The sequence below is a fragment of the Pungitius pungitius genome, chromosome 16, assembly GCF_949316345.1.
Source record: "Pungitius pungitius chromosome 16, fPunPun2.1, whole genome shotgun sequence".
NCBI classification, from domain to species: Eukaryota; Metazoa; Chordata; class Actinopteri; order Perciformes; family Gasterosteidae; genus Pungitius; species Pungitius pungitius.
Genome location: NC_084915.1, coordinates 6583998 through 6607392, shown reverse-complemented (window position 1 = coordinate 6607392; position 23395 = coordinate 6583998). Strand labels below are relative to the sequence as shown.

The 23395-nt window shown below is 41.1% G+C and overlaps 1 protein-coding gene across 2 annotated transcripts in view; it reads right to left on the bottom strand.

Annotated features, from left to right (window-relative positions):
- gabrb4 (gamma-aminobutyric acid type A receptor subunit beta4) overlaps positions 1-22241 on the bottom strand; it is a 40003-nt gene extending 17762 nt beyond the window's left edge. For both annotated transcript variants that reach the window (XM_037468204.2, XM_037468206.2), the window contains exons 1-2: positions 21564-22241; positions 19580-19674 (exon numbers count right to left, since the gene is read on the bottom strand). In XM_037468204.2, the coding sequence (XP_037324101.1) occupies positions 19580-19674; positions 21564-21646 (178 nt within the window). In that variant the 5' untranslated portion in view covers positions 21647-22241. The remainder of the gene's footprint in view (positions 1-19579; positions 19675-21563) is intronic.
- Positions 22242-23395: the final 1154 nt, after the last annotated feature.

The following is a 23395-nucleotide window of genomic DNA, read 5'->3' as shown; positions in this document are numbered from 1 at the left end:
TATAATAACAAGCAAATCGAAGCAAAAAACAATATTTATAGAACAATATACAGTAAATGATTTGACAAGCAGTTAGTTTGAAACAGAAGGTGAGAATTCACTGGGCGGGATGTTGTTATACTTTACTCCAGTACGTTTTAGTGTATCGCACACACACCCCCTGCAACGTCTTACTGGCCCAAAGGAAATATGGCTTAAAACAAGTTGTTTAACACAGAGTTGTTTGCATGCTTGGGCAGACTTATACGCCCTCTCGCTGGGCTCACTGCCAGGATTCTATCCAACTTTAGACCACAGGGACCGTTGAGTCTGTGTCTGCACCAACACCATTCCAAAATAAATCATTCACAAAAGTGATGCGTCTCTTGTGTTAAGCACTGTTTGCTAAAAACCTAGAATCCCAAATCCCATGAATACACATTAACAGCCCTGACTAAACCTACTGCACACGTTTCAGTGCATGAATCCGTCTGAACTCTAAGTGGCTATTGTGGCGCAGCTTGCAAATAAAAAGGGATTGCCATACATGTGCTAAACACCACCTGGTTTTATAACATTGCTAATTGCTTGAAAAAATCTAGCAGCTGGGTGCTGGGCAATTTATGCACACGTTAACAAGTTGACAGAGTAGTATTGGTGTTCTCCAGCGGGCCTAGTCAATCAGGCAAGATAGCAATTTTGTTGTCAAGTTTACTGTAGAAAGCAATATGGGAACCAACCACTGTTCTTTGAAGGAATAATGTGTACAGGCAGCCATACCAGCTGATTTCATTGTAGGAAATGGATCATAAAATGTGTTATCAATTATCTCATTTTAAAGTTTTGATAAACCTAAAAAACCTGATCACAATATAATAATTCATTTCCAAGCTGTGCTGCAAACCTCGTTACTGTATGTAGTATCCTGTACTGTCCTCGCTACGGAGGTATTAGGGTCAGGAAATACTCCCCCGGAGCCCGAGGGGAGACAATCGCGACTGTACTCAACTGTGACATCACAGCGTTAGGAGGCACACAGAGCCCCTGATGTAAAAGTCTCAGGCCTTTCAGTTTGGAGATCAAAACTAGATGCATCATTGGAGTGGAGACACTGATGGGGAAAACAAACATCACAAATAGATTAAAAAAACTATGATGGTACCCGAAATATACACATGTAAACATGTACTCTGATTCATCCAAAAGACTTAAACAGCATGTATTCCTTCTTGCAGATAGTGGTTAATTATGATTTCTCTTTTCAAATACTAAAATATTAACTAGCAAACCACTTCACGGAGAAAAAAAAAGGCTCATCTCTCCTCCCTGTTATATTCTGTAATCCTATTTCCTTCCCCTCCATTCCACCCACCACGCTAAATGCCCTGAAGCTTTGTCATATTCCCTGACCCAACTCTTTTTTCGAAAAAAAAAAAAAAGAAGGGAAAAGTAGGGCCATTTTCCATCGCACTTTGTGAAGGCAACCAGTAACAGTTTTCCCCAGAGATGCCAAAGTACATTTGTTCGCTGGATGAAAACAGAAAGCATTAAATCTCTCCCTCTCTTTCTTTCACTCTCTGCATATCTTTCGTGAAATGGAAGCAATCACAGCCACTTTTTAAATGCTTCCTCTACTTGTACATCTCATGTTGGGAGAACAGTAACAAAGTTTATATCTTTAAATAAGAATTTCAGCGTTTGGTGTCAACCGCTATTTGCAACATTGTTTAGAAAATGCTTTATTTATTTTCTACCACTTAATTGTTGGAATTTAAAAAAAAGGAATATTAGTGACAGATGAACAAAGTACAGTATTCTTTTGTCTGGATTTTACATTCAAAATAAAAGAGGAACTGAGTGAATGAGAACATACTGGTTCCAAGTAAACAGGATTGTCTTGGAAAAGCAGTGGCAACTATGATGTAATAGTTATTCAAAAATTATATTAAAAAATATATATATAATATATTTAATAAGTCAACCCACTTTTGGGCAACCAATATCACAATAGAAACAGCCTTTAGCAATGATGTCTGATGATGGGTTGGATATGGATGTGAGTCCACTAAAACAAACCAGACAAAGAAACAGAACTCACTGATCTCTAATTGTCGACCAGTTTTGCCACTTGACTGAACCCAGCGTGTTCAGCCCCCCGCAGAACTGGGCACCGCGACAGCGTTCACACAATTGAACCGATGTACTGACGTTTCCGAATATGAAAGGGACCCTGTGGTTTTTTTTTTTGATCATTTGAAGGCGTGGCAGACGACACGCCGCACGTCCTAACAGCAGACACACGGGAACGCTCGCCTTGAGCACAAAGGGACCGCAGAGGGTGAAAGCATTATTGGTGGATATATGCAGCAAAAGCACCAGTGTACCAATAAAAGAGGAGAAGAGGGTATCTCCTCTAGATAATGTCTTTAAACAAACGAGATATCTGACTTTGGAGAAGCATTCCAATCGCTGTGTCTTTCTTTCGGTTCATTGGTTGACAACTGACCCCGGCATCTAAACAAATCTATTTAAATTCAGCATCCAACTATCTGTTAAAATATGAAACAATCCGGCAATGTAAGCTTGTCCAAAGCTCATCAATTAGCATGTTCTGTAGCTTGATTGTTTAATTTCTTTAAGAATTGAAATGTAGGAAGAATTTCAATGTATGTGATGACATAGTTTCGTTTTGTTCCATCTTTGTTTTAAAAGTGTTACCATGGCAACTAACTACATTTGCTAAGGGCATATATTCCAGCACATTTGGACCTATAATAAGGTGAGCATCAAGTTGGACATTTTATCCTCCAGCTTTCTCTATGGCAACAGAGGTGACTTTTATTAAATAAAATAACAGAACTGAGTCTGGGAGCAACACAATCAAGTCATGAAGTATGTTCTATTCCTCTAAAGCCGAGGGACCTGGAAAACCAACAGTAGACAAAAGAAAACTAAGAAAATGCCTAACAAACAAATCCGTGCCAATGAGAAGTGCAAAATGACCGAGAAAGTGCTGCACAGTGTTCTAAAAGGAGAGGTCAAGGACTCTTGACAGAGTGGCCGTGAGGCATCTGTTTTCATTGGAGCTTGTTGGTATTTACCCAAATGTCATCTGGTTTCAGGCTGTTTTATTTACCATGGGGACATTTAACAAACACAAACTAGTCCTTTCATGAAATGATTTTTCACGCTTCATCTCTGCGATTGTGTAACAGTGTAGCTGGTTCCCTGGACATCATCATCAGATATCCTTCCTATGACATTATAAATGATGCACCAATGACTTAGACAATTCCTCCTCCCAAAAGAGCCACCTAGCATAACTTGATCAATTAAACAACATACTAAAATAAATGGCATTCACACCTCAAAAAGCAATGACCCTTGATAGAATTGTGTGCGTATTGTAAGCAGGTGTAAAGTTTAGCCCTCTGGGGTGTCATGGGCCTAATTCTGATTCTATTTCTATTGGTTAATAGCTCCTTTATAATACCAACATGACTGCATTTCGAAACATTTACATTGCGTCGTGCTTACTAAATGGTACTGGCTGCCTGATGCCCATGGTAACAGTTTACAATTATTACACCGTCCTCTAAACTTCAGAAATGTGTGTCCGCATCGGATGATTTTCATCGAATACGTGTATTGGTTGGGAACCTTGCAATAACAATAGCTGCTAGATTCATTATTTAGATTCCATAGATGGATTAGAAAACCAGTCAGCCATTCATCAACTTGGGTTCATCGGGTTTCCGCGCCTTGTTGACAGTGGCTTTGTTAGTTATTTATTTATCCTATTCCTTCTCGGCTTATTATGTATGTATGCTGTCCTCTCAACTCCAGAAATGTGTCGCCATATTCTGCTTCAAGTCTGACAGATTCATGTTGCCTCAGGGCAGATGAGCAAAATCTTACTGGGCCTATTTAATGATTGATTTAGTAATGGAAGTTCATGTGAAAAAATATAAGATCAGTGTCATAGAGTGGGCATCTTATTTTTGTTTATTTAAGCCACCTTTCACAGTAGTGGCACCTCAGATGTCTAACATCTCCGAATCGCATGGTCAACTAAGAATCAAGCAGACTGTGATGAGAGCTATAGGCCGAGACAGTAAATAAAGGTCCGTAATGGGAGAGGGTTACTGTGAGAGGGTAAGCAGGATATACATGCAAAAATCTAGTTGTCGAAGATTTAGACTTAGAATAATAAGATTTACATGTATTATTTGTTGTTAAAATATGGAGACGTGAAGAACATTGTATTTCTCTGAAAAGTCTTGTGCATGTCAGAATGGTTGCAGTAAACAAACAAACCAACTTGCCCTCCACTGAAATTGGATGCTCCATGATGGTGTAATGGTTTGCTTTGTATGTTTTTGCAAACCTCAAAATGCTCATTTGTATTTCCTCAGACTATGAAGATTAATGCAGGGATTTTCAACCTACCTTTTTATTTTATGACATGTCTGAAAACAACAGAAAGGTGCACTGCAAAAGTAATTAAAAAAAAAGAAATCAACCATAAAAAAGGCAGCACTTTTTCCACTTCTAGGCTTTAATCAGTCTGATATCTGAATGCAACCACAAGAGGGCAACATTAGGATATTCCCTCAGAATCTCCACTGCTTAGAAATTAGACATTTTAATAAATGGAGCAGCATAAATTACCAGCAAACAGGTGCTGAGATTAGGGGCTGAGCTAAATCTTTTGGCATTTCTGGGTTGATTCTGATCCAAGAAAAATGAGTTTTTGACATGAAGACATTTTGTTGCCGCCCATTCAGCAACAGTACGTGATGAAATCAAATTAAAGAAGCTCGACAGTCACGTACGGTTTTGTACAGCCTACAAAGGAAGGAGAAGCCCCGTTGTTTTCCCCAAGATCAATGTTTACCAGTGAAACCGTTCATGATGTTTGCCTTCCATGTAAATGTGCACCGTTTGAATATTCAATGCACCACAAATTCCAGTCAAGAGTGTAAATGAATAATTTCATGGATCTCATTGTCATATTATTCTATAGATCCTGTCAGTTATAAAGGATCGTCAGCTCTGAAAGCACATTTGGTAGACAGTAAAGAAAACACCACTCTGCCTCTTACATAAAAAAACTCTGATAATCAACCCATTGCCTAGCAACAGAGGGTTCCATAGCAACTGTGCAGCATTTTCCCTACAGTGTTGCAGAGAACCATGATTATTTATCCAGTAGAGTCTGTATTTGCTTTTATTTTGAATGGCCATGAAGCCGTTTTTACCAAGAAATGAACAAATAGAACAATATGTTACGTCGCAGCAAATTCTCCCCCTGCATTTAATGCAGTGGCCTCATCAATTCTTTCTATTGCGGCAGAGAGCAACCAATGCAATTGCACTGAATGCAGAAACGGTTTACAAAACCAAAAGGGGTCTTTATGGGCATCGACAGTGACCAAAAAGAGAAGATCTAAAAGAAGTAGTTGAAGGCAGTGTTTAGGAGGGGTCTATTGAATGTAGCCCACATTGATGAGAGATTTCTTATCATTATAACTCAAGAAAGCCCATCTACGCTCGGACGTGATCGGCTTATCGGAAGCATTAGACGCTTAAAATATTCCAATAGAGCTCCTGTGTAAATGTGACATGTTTGAGATCAGGGTATTTAAACCCTTCTGAATATTGTAAAAGATAACCCTAATTACCAAACATAGAACTTCAATAGGAATGGGACTAACCATCATGCTTTTACCTAGTTGGTCTTTTGATTGAAGCTAGCTCCTCATTGGGAACTAGTGCAGTGAATTTATTCATGATGCACCTTCAAGACATTAAATATCCCTTGACATTACACAAGAATACTTGTGTTGGGTGTAAGGCAAATAAACTCTTTAAGCACTTTATAGCAATAAATACTGTTTTGATGTCATATACTTATTTTATAATTTATATTTTGCTCCAATTCTATTCTTCAATTTTCTCCGACGCTCCTCTTCGGGGTTGCGGGGAGCCGGTGTGCACTGGAGAGTACACACTGGGCAACTCCCCAGCAGTTACAGGGCTAACACATATATAGACTGAGGAACACGTTCCCACCTTCGGGCAATTCAATTCAGAGTTTCCAGTTGACCTAACCTACATGTCTTTGGACTGTGGGAGGAAACTAGAGCAGCCGCAGGAAAACCCACTGAGACACGAAGCGAGCCTGTAAACTCGCCACAGAACGATCACAGTCTGGAACAGATTGGCAGATTGGAACCAAGGGCACTGCTTGCTGTGAGGCGACAGTGCTAACCGATGAGCCACCATGTGGTCTCAATAAATATTCAAACACATTTGTAAGTTGTGTAATTGTCTCCCCTTCACAGTGCTGCGCGGTGGCCATTTAAAAATGAAAAAGCTTGCTTACTGTGTTGCAGTGAATTGAAAAATCGATATAGAAAAAAGATATACGTGAAATACTTATTTACCACTTACAAATGAGCCGGACAACTTAGTTCGCCATCCTTCCCTTCACCACAAGAAAATGATTTTGTTCAAGTCCAAAGTAACTTTTTGTCAGTTTTAGACTATGGTTAATTTCATATGCATGCAAAAAAAGATGTTGTCCATAACATGTTATAATTAAATGGTTAAATGGACCTCAATGTGTTTACGGAAAAAACCCTTTCGAAGCAAAACAATTGGCTGGGTTAAGAATCAGTTCACACATCCAGTATATTGACATATTACTCCAGCTAATACACTAGATCACCACAAGAAACTCTATTGTGGTGCCAATCACACCGAACAGATCAGAGTAACTTCACACCAAGAGGTGGATAAGATGGGAATAACTGCACATGTTGGAAATAGTACACTTGATATTCCAGGATTTGTAACAATGCCCAGGTATGATGTGATTGACGACATGCTGCTCAGTTTTATTGCCCTACAGGCCAGCAGGAGACCAACTGACTTGAGACGCCGTTTCATTCTGCAGCTCTGCTTAATCTATTTTTTCTTGACGCCTAATTAATCTTATAGACATTTCCAACTTCAGTCATATGACATGGACTCTTTCTTTATCTATTAATTCTGTTGTTATACAAAGTTGCAAGTTGTTTTACAATATGATTATTGCCCTCCCAGTGCATTCTGCACTGTTAACACCATCCTGGACATATCACAGGCATGACCTAGTAAATGTTACTGTGTATTTTTCATTTAGGTTATTGCTTTGACAATTCACTAATGTACATTGCGTTTTGTATTATTTCTTAACATGCACTCAGCCCTCCCTTAATAACCGAGTCGCTATCTCGATGGGACTTTACCAATCACATAAAAGTTACATGGCGTCATTGTAGCTTCTGCCATTATCCGAGGATAATAAATGTCTAGCACTAACGCTGCTAAACAGCTCTAAATATCCCGCTCACTGTTATGGCAACTACTGTATGGATGGAGAAACCACAAGGTAGGCTTAGTGATAGCTGGTGAATAACGGGAAATCATTAAAGCAGGTTCTAGTGCGACGACTAAAGGAGGACAGAGGAGAAGGGAAAAGAAAATGATGTGGTGAAACAGGACAGCGGAGGCAGTACATCACAGGAAGCCAAAGAGACAGCGGATAAGTAAAGGTGGCCTCATCTTATCGTCCTGTCCTGTCACAAACCTCCAGCCTGATATATGAAACCTACTATGATTCCACACCACACTGCTGTGTGTGACCAATGCTCCCTACTCGCATGCACTGCGCATATTAACTGCTGCCTTTCCAACTAAAAATACAATCGCATGTGGAACATTATTACTTAGTGCTCCAAAGGGATTGAAGAGTGAATTACAATAGAATATTTATTTTAATTTCCTTTTGTGTATTTGAGCTTCGTGAAATATATATAAATCACTTAATAAATTAATATTTAGTTGAGTTACATTGCATGAGCGGTTAAATAGTTAGTCAGTTTTGTGGAAATATCTAAACATGGGAGTTAGTTTAATGTGCATGCCCACAGTATTGGAAGCTTTGATTAAACGGCGACATGTTTTTACAGGAGGCAGAAAGGAGAAATCGATTGGACGTAACATTAGTATACCTCAAAGCGATGCTTCATTAAAGCTAAAAGATATGCCGGGCTGGATTTGACGGCCATGTGCAGGACGAAGGAAAGTATGTACGGTACAAGATAGTGTGATGTCATACGTTATACGTTATTTTCTCTACAAATGAAAATAAAAAGCCAACGTACCGTGTGGGCATTTGAGGACAAAGTGTGCTTGTGGCCAGATGTGTTCTGAAGTCATTTGGAAACTTATTGGCTAAATAATTGAATGATTCATTTATTTAATGACCTGATTTATTCAGCAAGTCAAACATTCGCAGTTTTAATCAATGCCGTTGTTTTGACGCAGAACCAAGTTGGTAGTACAACAATGTATACTACAGTACAAAATAAAGATTTCTAGGAATTTGCACTGTTTCTCCTGCTTCAGTGGCATGCCACGTAATCGTAAGTCCTGCCTAGTAAAGTAATTACATTAACCTGTGGTAATTATATGTAGATCATCCTCAACGATCTTGGCTAATGTGTCTCAAGAGAGTAGGATTCATAAATTAATTCTTTATTAATAAATTCATTTGTGGCTATTACATTAACTCCGGCGTGCGTGCAAGGGAAAAAGGGGAAAATGTTGTTGGCTACCATTTAAAAAAAACCTGTTTATCACCTCTGATTCTTTCCACTCGCTTTTTCAATCTCAAGACAATCACAGAGAAAAGGAACGTTTCATTAGGAAGTCAACCAACCAAATAGGGAATTCTGGAACGCCCTGGAGGTTGAGGGGTTAAGGTACCGCCGATGAATTGCAACGTCCTTGGCTCATGTCTCGCCCGAGACCTTTCCACGTCATACCTCATACGTTTCCTCTCATCGGATCTCTCCAATGCCGTGAAGAAAATTACAATATTAGACGGCATTCTGGGTGGTCTTATCACATCTATGTTGTCCCGCCATCAACAAATGGCCTAAATGAAAACTACAAATGCCGAACAGCTACTAGATGAATTCCACTAACATGACCAGATTGAGATGTGAGAGAGCTATGAGAATGTTGAATCCCAGAAACACAATTATTTCTGACAAGATGTCACATAATACGCATTTTTTTCCCCATATGACTAAAGAATAATCTTCGCTTCTCACTCACCAGCCAGTTAATTTATCCACACATCAAATAATGCTACAACAAAGAAACAGAGAAATTCACATTGTGCAGGTGAGATAAAAAAAAGAAGCTAAGAATAAAAAAAAAAAAATCACTTCACACAAAACAAAGAAAAAAGGAATTGACAAAGAAAAGTCAACACAGCCGAATAACAGGCTCTAAATGACAGACCCAAAACAAGGAAAACATACTAAATTGGAAGCAAAATCACATGAAAGTAAAGTGAGGACAACAAGATAAAATACTCTCAGAGACCAAACAGAAGAAATTAGAATAAAAAAGAGAATTAATATTGTGTGCTGGGGAATAGAGAAGATGTGCTGTGTGACTGGAGGAGGACAGCTCAGCATCATACTTCCATATTCATTACATTTTTACATTACAGGCCATTTAACTGACGCTTTCATCCAAAGCGACTTACATCACAGTATAACCCATGCGTTACATTTTGTCTGGGGACCAATTAGGGGTTAGGCGTCTTGCTCAGGGACACTTCAACATGGCACATGGAGCAGCTGGGATTCAAACCACGAACCTTCAGTTCCCCCAGCACACCACGCTATTCCACGTCACCATCACCCCTGTAGAGACTGTAGAAGCATGTGACCTTAGAGGCTAGATGGACAGAACTGTTCCAGATGCATTTAATGGAGACCAGACGGCATAAATACAACTTTGCAGGTAGTGAATGGTGGTAGATCACAGGAATGGGACGACACTGTATATATGTCCTGTGTGACGTACACAAGTACTGTAATACGGACAGAATGTCTGACAATTGAGAGATCATCAATAGGGGCATCTTATGATAAAATCAGCAGAAGAAGAGAATGACAAGAACGCACTTTTCAGCGTTGGGAAATGTTTGCAGTTGTTGACTGAAACTTAAGACCTAATAAGAGCAACCACAGTGTAGCCGTGACCTAAAAGTACGCTCCAAAACAAAATGTCTTGAATAATGGATCATCTTTTGAAAGCGTGCACTTTAAAAACATTGCCAAAAAAACAACCAGCAGCTGGAGTTATTTACTTTTTATGATAACAAAGCATTTGATGCTACAGCTTTACATTGGACATTATGAAACTTCCACTTTGTTCTTCCACACATCGATGTGGCTGTCTGGCATGGATTAATACTAATAAAAACAACTCGTTTGGCAGTTCCTTTATGAGTCTCCCTTACATCGCCATGGCACACCTCCCACCACATCCCCCCCAAGGACAGGGAGATACACAAATTGAGCAATATTTACTATAAAAATCAATGGAATTTTTGGAATCAGACAATAAATAGATTTCTATCACAGATTAGTGGACAAATATTTTGTTTATTTTTTACATTTTGTGATGTCACAGGGAGGCATGCCATGCAAGGCTCAAACCACGGAGGAGTGTGGATGGTGGAGCGAACAGGGGGTCGGGGGTAGGGGGTAAGGGGTGCCGGGTTCGCTGGCTCGTTAGTATTAAGACCTCAAACGGGTCGTTTTGAGCTGCCTGAAAAGGGTGCCGTTAATAATGATCCTTGTGGTATTTTGGTTGGTGGTTAAAGACGTTCCATTCAGACCACAAAGAACCATTTCAACTTGTGGTAAAAGGGCATAATATGTCACGCAGGTGTCAGTGCAGGGTTGTTGCAAAAATAAATGTTCTCAATCAGTGTCATAAGGACGTTACAACAAGCCTCAGTGCATATACTGGTTACTGGGTAGGGAGTGCACACACACACACACACACACCATTTGGTGTATACATATTTGATCATATTGTGTTGGATATTACAGTTCAATCGTGTCCTTAGGCTGAAGTAAAAAACAAATGCTATTGGGACAAGCGACAGTACATTGGCCCGTGTCGTCAATCTATCAAATACAGACCACCACACATATCACTCAACAATCATCATTGCTCATCTGTGAAAAAAAAATACAAAAGCAAATATCCTGTGTACCAATATGATCTAGTGCTGATGTAGAATAACCATATCCTTGTGGTATAGTTCGCTGCTGACTGAAAAATTAATCTTCTAAAGGGCATATATAGCATGAAATTAACTTAATTCTTCTTTCAACACAGGAATATTTATGTTTCAATCTGAATCAAAAGAAAGGATGTATTCAAAATCTGTGTGACAACTCCTTAGTGTGGATGAACCATTGTTTAGAACCGCTTGGACCTGAGTATCACTCTGCTTCCTGCGTATGCACTGAATATCACCACACACAGTTGTGTGGTTATTTTCTGTATCCGAGCACCTCAGAGAGCATTATCATGATTATACCAAGGTCTACGCAGCACAAAGCAGAAAGTTCTGTTGCTATGGTTACCTGCAGTTCAAATATGAATAGTGACCCTAGTGATGACTAGAACTACTGCTTGTTTCTGGCATGTGACCTGGGGTGGGATCTTAAAGGGTTGAAAATGCATCTTTTTCATTTTGTTTTTAACTTGAAATTCAACTATACCTATTAATATTTGTTTTCCTGTTTATTGGAAGTCATGACACGGCAACTGGAGTAAACTCCAGATAAACAGCAAGCACTAGAATGTTCTAGTACATGCTGAGTAATCGCATGCCCATGAGACGGGTATAAAGTCAAAGAATAGATACAAAGAATCAACACAGCGGGCCAAACATCAGAGAGGATGCAACGACAGAGGCCAATTATTATCAAGATCTCTGGCCTTAGGTGCATCTATCAACTGTAATAATTGTTTTTAACTTCAACATCTACACTCTCTCCTCCGCTTTGTCCCTTCTGTTCTGCATGGTGTACAAATCATAGTTGTGTGGACACCAGTTTCATACGGCCAGCTTTTGGAGTTCAATAACGAAATGGGCTTTTCGGCGTGCTTCTGGGTAGTGAGGATGAGAGCATTTATCTCTAGTGCAGTAAATGACATTTCTTTCCCCGTTTATCTATGTGAAACAATTGGATAGCTGCATCTTGCCCTTGGCCCGCCTGTCCACGACCTGTCAAGGGCAAACCTCCCATCAATCACTGCGGGTTCAAAATGTGTTGTCCTTGGAGACCTTAAGAGGAGAATGGAAATGGGGATGCGAGATGGGGGGGGGGGGGGGGGGGGGGGAAGCCCCGCATGCAGGATGCCTCCCCAAAGTCTGACATAGGGTTTTTGTACAGTCCACGGTGATACATCCCAGTGCGATTCTATCAGCATTTGTCTTCTTCATTTCAAAGTTGCTGAAAACAACACTTTGGATGTGAAGATGAAGGATGTCCTTTCTCCTGCATGCTATATCTCACCACCCGTGCTCCCCTCTGCCTGCCTGCATACACACCTCATTTCATTCAAATGGGAAATCTAAGTGAAGGGAAAAGGGAAAAATGCCCAGCTCCAACATTTTTCTTGTGCTTTCTCGGGAATAAATCATGGGGGGTTCTCTCTTTATCAGGCTGGATACCATTTGTTCATGCCCCAGCATCCATCCCGGGATTCTGACAACACACTCCTGTTTTGCGCTGAATAGGCATTACTTTGAGACTGAGTTACGACGGCCTGTGCTGTCCGCCTCTATGCAAAGCGGCCCGCCATCTGACATGTGGCAGCACACAGACTAAGAGATTGTTCTCAGTATTTCAAAATGCGTCCACCGGTCTCGAAGGAACTGCTGCCACGCGTCACTTAATGGCCGCAGCCGCAAAAAAAAAAAAAAAAAGCACATTGCCGTTGATATCTCGCACCGTCCATCAGTAGTCATGTTCACCGAGGGTAAAAACCACCGCGTGGGAAGCGGCTTTGTAAATAGCTGCACGCACACAGAATGCGGCGAGTATTTAGTGTGTTATCTCACAGGACACAAAGCGTAGCCTGAAGGAACAATTACACATACAGTATAGTACAGAAGTGATACGACTCCTGCTTTTCTCATTTGTCCGGCGTCTCTCATATTTGGTCAATTAAGTGTCTATTCTACTCACCAGTCTCACTGCAACTGAACTGCAGTTTCATGGCTCCATTGACTGCTTTTCCATTACAAATAAGATCAAGCTGCAGCTAGGGCTCATTTGGGTCAGTGGGAAATGAGATCAGCAGCGTGTGGAAGACAGGGACAGGTGACTATGCTTTGATGACACGGCTGCAGGATGAACCGGCACCGAGTTGCATCGGAGTGGAGAATGAAATGCTGTACAGCCAGAGATCAGGTGCATACAGTCAGGCTCTCACATCCATGTACTCCTGGAACCTTTGGATGCTTTTTCATGTTTGAGATCGTTAAACTGCAAGCCATACGCTAATGCATGAAGCTGAAATCCTTAAAGGCTCGTGTTAAATTCCTTGTTAGTACGTTGCCATAAATCCTCAGTTCGGGCCCAATGGAGCCTTGAGAGAACGCGGTCCTGTTGTGCAGCGTTGACCTTCAACGTATCTACATTACAGGTTAGAACACATTAAAGCACATGAGCTGAGATGGCCAGTACATACTGTGCACATACACATTCATATGCAGCGCGCACAATCCAATGTATTTTGACAATATTAACAATTGACTTGTATTTTTTTGATCAGCTATACATAAAGCTCAATTTTGTCTTGTGTTAAATGCTATGGTAGCTTTGCCTGCACTTAATGATGTTGTAGTTTATTATGAAGCTTTTCCTTGTTTTTTGTCTATTTATTGGATATTATCAGAATTTCTTTCTACAATAATACTTGTATTAAATCGATATCTAATGTGTTTATCTACAGTAAATTCTAAAGGCATTACAATGACAGTGCTTAGGACGTTTGATATTGAATGTTGACACAAAGAATCACATTTAACATTTAACAAGTCAGAAGACAGGACAGGTTGTTTTCAGACTGTTTTGCCACCTTGATATCCGAGAGAGCCTTTATTAATACATCCTTCACCGAAAGGTATTACATCTCCACATCCACTTATGAGGGCCATTTATTTAAAGTTATCCAAAATAATCACAACACAGATTTTCACTTATGAGCAGTCACAAGGATTTTCTCTGCAGGGCTATCTACAGCAAATGACAACAGTCCATAAATCACCCCAGAGCAGCACCTTCTGTTAGACAGTTACAGGCTCTCCAGTTCCTTTGTCACCCTGTTTATGCATATCAACGGCGAAATGCATTTTCTCTCTGCTGAACAAGTGACAGAATACCATTTAATACACACCACGCCAGTACCACTGTTTATTACGCCAGACAAGGACAAAGTAAGGGGGGAGAGTAACTTTGGGAAGCAGAGAGCCATATTTGTGCTGATTATCTAAACTATTTTCCATGTTCAGTGTAGTAAGCAGAGAAAGACAATGTAAATGCTGACATAATCAACAGCGATTGCAAAAAATGCTGAATAGCATGAAAAACATTACATACAGTACAAATACGATTCCTAGAGCACTTGTGACTGCTATGCAGCAGTATTCATCAACTGTTTTTGATGATTTTGCAAACCTTTGCCATCTATCGTCAATATGTACTTGAATGGGTAAAATTGTTCTCTCTGTAAAATGTTGCATGTTGTTCACCCTGCAGTTTTCTTTAATCCAATTCAAGGCCGTGGTACGCAGCGCACATTGATGTAGAGAAGAAATGTTTCACCGTTGCACTTTCCACTTAAGGATGTAATGGCTTTCATTAACAGTTTAATTTTTCTTTTTTCAAATTGGATTCATGTGCTCATGTTTGGAAAAAATATTGATGTTATCAATTGGGTATGTTTGGTTCCGTGAACATGTATGTGTTATTGAATTACTTGAATCTATTCTGGTCCGCTACAGCACAGCATACATCGTTAGTCATTTTAAAATGCATTCTCTCTATGACTTCAAGCTCTTCTCAAAGTCACCATTTCAAAAGCGCCTGCTTCAGATCACCCCCAGGACCCAGTCAACTGTGTTTAGTGTATGTGTGGGGGGGGTCTTTCAACTTCACCACAAGCTCTCCATCTACATATGTTGTCATGTGTGCTACAATGTATACACGTGCACATGTAACAACCCATAAAATGCTGTAGAGCTGGGTTTAAGTAGAGATTTGAACATATTTGGTTGTTTGTAGTCCAGAATGTTGTGCACTTAGTGCATAACGGGAGAATAGCATGTTCATAGCATTAGTGTTATATGTCACCCTTCATGCCTTGTTAATGGTTGAAGCTGAGATCATAAAACCCATTCCCGTGATGATGACAGCTTGATTTAAAATATGTCCTCCAGAAGGACGAACTCTACCAGTTCCCATGTGCAAATAAATAATAGCAACAGAAACTGTGTTTAATTATCAGTACAAATCCCACTCTGCACTGTCCATGACACCTTTGCACAAAGAAATCGCATGCAGGCACAGATGAAGACACACCAAGTCGCCTACGCTAGTGATTGGCATCTGCTTTACAACCAATGACTGTATTTCCTAATTCTGGATGGCTGAATTGTAAGCTGATACTACTTGGTGGAAGATCATGCATTTCACAAGCCTTTTCACGCAGTAATGCATGAACTTGAAAGATAATGTTACCACTAATAAAAAGAAAGAGACAAAACATTCATTTTGTCGCTGTTGTTGCTTACAGAAGAAATTGGAATAATTGTCTACTTCAAGGTAAACCCATATTTGTAGACACATTCAGAGACTGGTAAATAATGAAATGGGCTTCTTATGAAACTGATTTAGGTGGGTCATGTATTTGATTACTCCAATTAATAAATGTATTCACTTGCACTTGTTGGGAGGTTCATGAAAACAACTTCGATCATAGACCAACTGCGCCAACATGTGCGAATGTGTTGAGGCCACAGGTCGGAGAAACCGGGACGTACCTTCCAACGGTTTGATTATTTCAAGGTGGGATGGCTGTCCATGAGAGGCATATATTTAAACATTTTTGTTAGATTTTCAGTCATACCGCAAGTGTGCACAAAGAAAGAAAACATTGCTCGATCTTCAAGTAATTACAATTTCTTGGCTGAGTATGCAATGCGCTGGTTATCTTGCTGAATATAAATCATAAAAGTGATGTAATATTCAGGTTACATGGGGGTTGTGGTCTATGATTCATCTCTATGTTGAGAAGTTACATCAAAGGGCTATAAACCGAAGAAGCAGATAGTGAAACGATAAAGACTCCACTTGCACTGGATGCATCAGTTAGGGCAAAGTCACAAAAACAACGTTTTTTTTCTGCAAATTGAACAATATAAATAACTAATTACAAAACCAATACAGTTTACTTCCACCGTAAGATACTGAATTCCGACACAGTTGCCATTTGGTTCTGTGTCCCATATCTTGAAATGACCGACATCCTTTAGACCAGTGATTCTCAACTGGTGGGTCGCGGACCCTTTTTTAGTGGGTCGTGGGTCATTGCATGGGAAAAAAATTTTTGTTGAAAAAATCAAAAAAATCATCCTGTGACTTTTTTAATGCAGCGGAGTGTCGTGTTTTTTGCCGGCTCGTCCGTCCATGTTTTCAGCAGCGCGTGCCAAGTTGGGTCAAACCATGGTGGGTCCCGGAGCCAGACCAGTTGAGAACCACTGATTTAGACATACTGGTGATAAGGCCACAACACATCATCCAAGTCACCTGGCAGAATTATATATATAAGTCTTTCTGACCAGAAGGACCATATTTTTCCAGCGATGTACATCTCTGAGTTAGTGTGTGTCCAGTTTTGTGCCAAATTAGGACCCTCTCTGTTGATTCTTGAGAGCCGAAGGTTGTCAGCAGTGTGTGTCACGACAGAAGTAGCTGACTGATGTAGGAAATATCAAGACATGACGGACTACAGCTCCTCTGGCCTCAGGGTGAAGCACAGTTACTCTGCGCCTGGGATACACGCCCTCTAAAAAGTGCGTTCACAGGCTGCTAGACAACAGTGCGCTGCAGCCAACAGACGACATCAAAGGAGAAACTTTTGTTGAAATTACCTTTAAGTCGACCTGTCCGTAGAAAAATAAACTGCAGGTAAAAAAATGATCTAGAACATGAAACCAAAAGCCTTCTTCTTTAATTTCTTTGCTTTACTTTTTTTTTAAGGGATACAAAGTGGTGTTGTTGTTAACCCATTAGGAACCGGAGATGATGTGTGTACTCTGTCTCTAGTATCCAATCTTCGGATCATTTTGAATTTTGTGAGAAGCAACAACATTTTAAGCATTCATTTTTGCTGTTTGCTCTTCTTTGCCTCATTGAACTGGTGAATGAAAACACTGTCGCCGGTGACAAAGACATGACATCTTTGACAAGTCAATTGGAGTTAAAAATGCCGCCAACTGTCACGAAGGCAATAGTTGAAATTCCTTTGGTGGGGAGGAGTGAGGTGCAAATATGTTATAAAAGCAAGCTGAACTCAGCAGTGGCTAACATCAGGATGGTGCATTTTGGCACACAGGCCTTCATCAGACCACCGTTCTTTGGCAGAGCCCCCATCCTGGGGAAGGTTATATTAGGAGGTGCACCTGCTATATGATTTGGACTGCTTGCTCTCATTTTCGTCAAGTGTGATGTGGTCGCATGGATGACAAGCTGCCGCCTGAAGCCTATTTAAAGAAGATTCTGGGGAATATTATATATTTAATAGCCATAAATTTGATCTGATATCTGTGCGATATATTTACGATAATAATAATAACAATAACAGGACATATTGTGTCTAAAAAAAGGAAACCAATGTGCTTTTTAAAATGGCAAAAACAGATGTACAGATAAAAGTCAACCTGCCAGAGCAAATTATACATATTACGTTCTTGAGGCAATGAACAACATTATCACGTATCATGTAATATAACTTCTTAAATGCAGTGACGCCTTGTTGCACATGACCTGAATACATAGAACATTCAGCTATTTTGCAGGTGAGTCATGCAACATTGTCTCTACCTACCATTTATTCAAACGTTCCTTTCAAAAAGATCAGCGTCATGTATGGTATTTCTGACCAAGATTTTAAACAATTAAGGTTGGACAAGGGATGATCCATTTTTCAAAGCAGGTCCTTTCAGCATGCTAATATTTTTCCATATTGGACAAATGTTTTGGGTGTTTATGAAGCGCTAGAGCAGGGGTGTCAAACTCATCAGACCAGGCGTATTTATTTATATCCGTTAATAAACTTTTCTCCTCTTGTTACCCTGGTAACCGATGTCATTACAGACGGTTGCGTCGACTCTTACTGTGAAAATCGACGTACTTCCGGTTTAGCGGCTACGCTTCGTAGTTTCATTTTATGGGAAAAACCACAAAAAGAATTAACAGAGTAAAAAGTTGTTTGTATGGTTTTTACGGTAAAAGGGACAATGATAAGGTACACAACGAAAGTAGACACAAGCGGTATATAATACAGACTGTGAGGCGCGCGACGACACACGCAGAGTGCATTGTGGGATTTGTAGTATTATGGTGATGCGTGCGATACAGCTCCAATAGTAAATAGATTTGATCATGCGGGCCAAAGATAATTCATTCAAGGGCCGGATATGGCCCGCGGGCCATGAGTTTGACACATGTGCGCTAGAGCTAAAGCAAATTCAAGTGGCGAGAGACTCTCATTAGTTTAACATCATACCCCATTAACACGCCCTCTTTGTTTTGTTTTGTTTCTTTTTTCAAGTAGCAATAGGCTTTTCTGAAAACAAAGTTTTGAAGCAGAATAAAAAGCTGGTGCTGAAATGATTAGTTTTAATCAGGTACTGTATTCAATTAGAGCCATCAGTGTAGCTGTCAGTCAGCGCTGAGTTATGACGTCTTCAGCGAGTGGATCTGCACAGACGAGGGCCCAAATGCATATGAAACAGGAAGCTTCGACTTTAAATGCATCCTATACAACGTGGGTTTAGATTAAAGCAGCTCAGTGTTGTCATACACCATTAGCCATTAGTAATCAGGCTATTATAAGGGGTTCAAAAATCCAACTATATTTTAAATTGCCGAACATAAAATGTGGTTTAATCGTTTCAGCAAAACAATCAGCCTGAATGACATACACTGATCAGTTCTTCCATCACGCCTTCTATTCATATCAAATTATCGTGAAAAAAAAATAATTATCCATTATTCTGAAGATTGGATGTAAAAATATTCACAATTTCCAATAAAGGTTAATGGGGCAAAAGTGCTTTTCCTGATATCCGAAATCGGAGAAGCTCAGAGACATTACCATGTGTTCCAAGGACACTAGAGAAAAGTATGAAAAATCATCACGTTAACCATGTTAATGTTGCGCAATGTGTGCTCTACTTCTCCAGGAGCAGCCATCTTCAATATGCGAATAGATGCATAGAATTGACGCGGTAAGAGTCCCATCAAAGCCGTCCCTCATATTTTGCCACAGGCCTACTTTTTGACAGATTTCAAAGGGATGACTCGTGAACATCATTTTGTACAACACCCCGACGCGCACGTACCCTCCACAACAGAGTGGCCGCAACACCTACCTCCAAAATCTGGCCTCAAACGGATGTCATATCCCTTCAGCAACTTGTCCACGGTGGTCTTGGCCACAGACATTCCGGTGCTTCCAGTGGAAGAGCTGAGGGCAGAAAGCACAAGTGTTACAGCCATTTTAAGTAGTGGGACAAAACTGAAGCATGACTTTTGTTGTTTTCGTAGATGACTTTTGTCCGTTTGTTGCTCTCGAGCACACAAAAAGAACAATGAATAATTGTGGCATGTACTCTCTGTTATCAACATGATGCCACGTTCACAGAAAGTCCATGGTGAGGATTTGACAAAGGGAATGAGGACTTATGAAACCTAAACACAAACACTATTCCAAGAACTATCTTGTAGAGTGAGCATTTGTTGTTATATTTCATATATTTTATCCTCAATCTTAGTCAACTATAGTTTTAATCTTTCAACATCCTGGCCTGTCACCACATTTGAAGAAAAATAAAAAAATTCACCATGCTGAGATTTTTTTTTGCTATCAAAAATGCCCGTTGCAGTCAGTTGTCAGGCAAATAGTGTTGCGTTGTCATGGGGAAGGTTAATAAATATGCCTTGTGTATGCAGCCCACCGCTGAACCCCACTTTCAGTGTTTTCATTTGGTCAGTGTAAGGGCTACAATTTAATACCCCCGTCCAGCATGTAATGGATGCGGGTCCTTTAGAAGATGACTAAAGTCATTATGCTATTGTTGTTTTTAAGTAACACGTTTGTGCTCAGTCTTATGTGTTTAAACACAGGCTCCTATTGTGCTGACAGAGCCACAGGCTTCGCTGGTCTGAGCCTGGACTGGAGACAGAATCTCCCCAGGAGGAACGCATAGTCCGCACCAGTCTGACTGACACTTATAACATTGATGCCATGACCTGCATCACCTGGCCGAGACCAGCTCTTCAGCTCAGGTTCCAGAGAGTGGAATGAGCTTGTGTGTGCGTGTGTGTGTGTGTGTGTGCGTGCGTGCGGGTGTGTGTTGGTGGGGTTGGGGACTAAAATTAAAATTGCTCCCCTGATAGGAGAACTAGCCCTCGGCCTAGTCAGGGAAACACTGTTCAATTAGCTCACACGTAGTGCAGCTGTTCATCAAGCTGGCTGGTTACAGGACTTGTGGGTTTGACAGAGTATCACTATAAGATCAATTACACGTGAAACCCATGCAAGATTATCGCCCCTTTCTTTCGTTATTCCTATTACAATTGGCTTTAAAAAAAATGCAGTTCTTCTTCTGAGCAACCGAATCTCATAATTGAGGCTGCAGGTTACTGCAGCCTAGGAAAAGGAGTGGGCCACGAGGGATCAGTGCCTTTAACAACAAAACAATGTGAAAAGGGGACTGATCTGGAGATTTGCAAGGTCCTTAAAAGGCCTGTGCAGTAATTCATCATGTAGGGTAAAAACACTTCACAGAACCGTATCTATTCAAATGTTAAATCTTTTGAAAACAATAGATGGGGGGATTCTTTTTCAGTTTTGATTGATTCGGTTCCGGTCAATAAAATGGTCAATCACGTTAGATTGTATCACTGGGATTTGCATTTTTCAAAAGATGAACACAGCAAGTAAGCTTTCGGAGCACTGGAGCCATACACCTGGCTGCATACCCTGGAGTAATCAATCGATCGTCTGCTGATCGATCCCATCAGCTAATCATCGGCCAACACTACTGTTGCCCACAGAGGGCTGACACTAGACATCATCATACTGAGAATCGCCCTTTCCTGAAGACACATGTGTATATCCCCATTTTGATATCGGGAGTAGGTTTCAGGCTTGACAGCACGCACGCGCATGTTTTTACGCTCGCGCGCGCGACAGCTCCATTAAACAGAGCATATATCAGCAGCAATGCCCCTAATAAGTAGGCCTGGGTGCGATTTGTCACATTTCCGCCTTTTATTAACCGGCAATTACGTATGTTGGTGGGAATGGAAACATTTTTTTTTTTTTTTGTGGTCTAAGCGATGTGTTCTTACCTTTGAACAAAGCAGAAGAAGAAGGACAAAGCCGCCAGAGCAGAGAAAATTCCACATAATTTATCTTCTTGACGACCCAACATCTCAACAAATCCTTAAATATATATGTGTTTCTATAATCCAACCAGTCCAGTGGTCCTCTAGAAAATTCACAAAGTAACAATAGGCAATAAAAAAACGAGATTGCCTTTTAAAAATGTCGAATGAACTACCCTACATCTACAAATGCGATGTGTTCTTCTAATAGGTTTCTTGGGTTATTGTTTTTTGTTTCTTTTATTTTTTTAAATCGTGGAATTGGCCCCCGCTGTTTTTTCCGGCTATGGAAATCCGTGCAGGTCACAGAGCCCCTCGACCAACACCAGAAGATCCGACATCTTGCTCAAAAAACAGCATACACAATACTTTTGAAAGTGATGATAAGTATTCCTCCCTTTAAAAAAACAAACACTGGCATGAATGACTGAGCGGCAGCTTCTTGATGATCAAATCGGTGGATGAAATTTCCCAGTCCAAATCTGCAGAAGAGGCATGGTTCCAGCGATGCTGTGGCGCCAGACTATTCCACAACGTGATGCTGGTTTAGAAGATATTTGTTTGAGCTGGAAACGCTGGTCGGCTGAAGGGGAGCGGTGGGTTTAAAAAAAAAGAAAATTGAAATCTTCATTCCCTTTTTTTTTTTTGTCTCCCCCCCCCTCCCCCCCTCAACCCCCCCGCCCCCACCTCCCCACCCCCCCTCCTCCTCCTCCTCCTCGATGCCGCTGCTGATGATGATGTAGATCAGCGCAAAGTCACTGAGGGGAAAATGCACATGGAAAAAGCAATGTGTGATATCGGAGGCAGGCGTCAGAGGCGGCTATATCAACTCCGCTGGCGGGAGGGAAAAACCAGTCGCCGAAGAACACGGATAGCCCCTTATACGACAATGCATGTATCGCGGCGTCGGATATCGTGTCAAAGGAGAGAAGAAAAAAAAAGAAGAAAAAAAAGTCCCCTTGCCTCCGCGGTCCGTCCACCGCTGAATGGCGTCCCAGCGCGTCTCAGCGCGCGGAGTTGACGGTTCGTTCGCCCCGCTTCTCCTGGAACCACCGAGCGGACGACCGGCATGCAACAGTCCGCACCAAGAGGACGTCTCGTCTGCCTCCGATTTTCTTTTTGAGTTCCCAGTTGAAAATTAAAACGATGTGCAAGTCTACTGGAGGGAGGGTGAGGGGTGGGGGGTGGGCACGGTGGGGGGAGGGGGGGAATGTGGAGGGGGGGGGGGGGGGGGGGGACACCTAGGGTGAATTCCTTAGCGACAGCGTGTCCATACGTTGAATCGCGTGTGTCGGTTTTCTCTGAAACCCATTACTGTGTGCCGGTGCTTTTTCGTGCGTTTCTTTCACTTTGCACAATTCCTTCTTTTTTTTCTTTTAAACACGCGCAAACAAAAAAAACACGCACAAGACCGCGAGCGCACCTACGCGCGCACGCTTTCGCTCCTTTATTCATTTAATTCCTCATTGCCAACCACAACTCGCTCCTCTGTGTTTGAAGCATGCACATCCTGGAAACTGCTAACGCGCACTCGGAAAGGTTTCAAGAATCACACAGGCTTGTGTTTTATACAGAGGAGGAGGCTTTCTTCTGGGATCGCTGTGCTGTCCAGTTGCTAAGCAACCCAGCCACCGCTGATGCAGTTGTGGTGATTCGAAGGCTATGCGCAAAGGCTCATTTAAAGGAGTAGACCCGATGTTGTCACCACTGGGGTGTCAGAGGGGTGGGGGGCATTTATCCTATACTACATGTAAAAGAAATGTTGCGTGTCAGAGGATATTGCACACAAACACCAC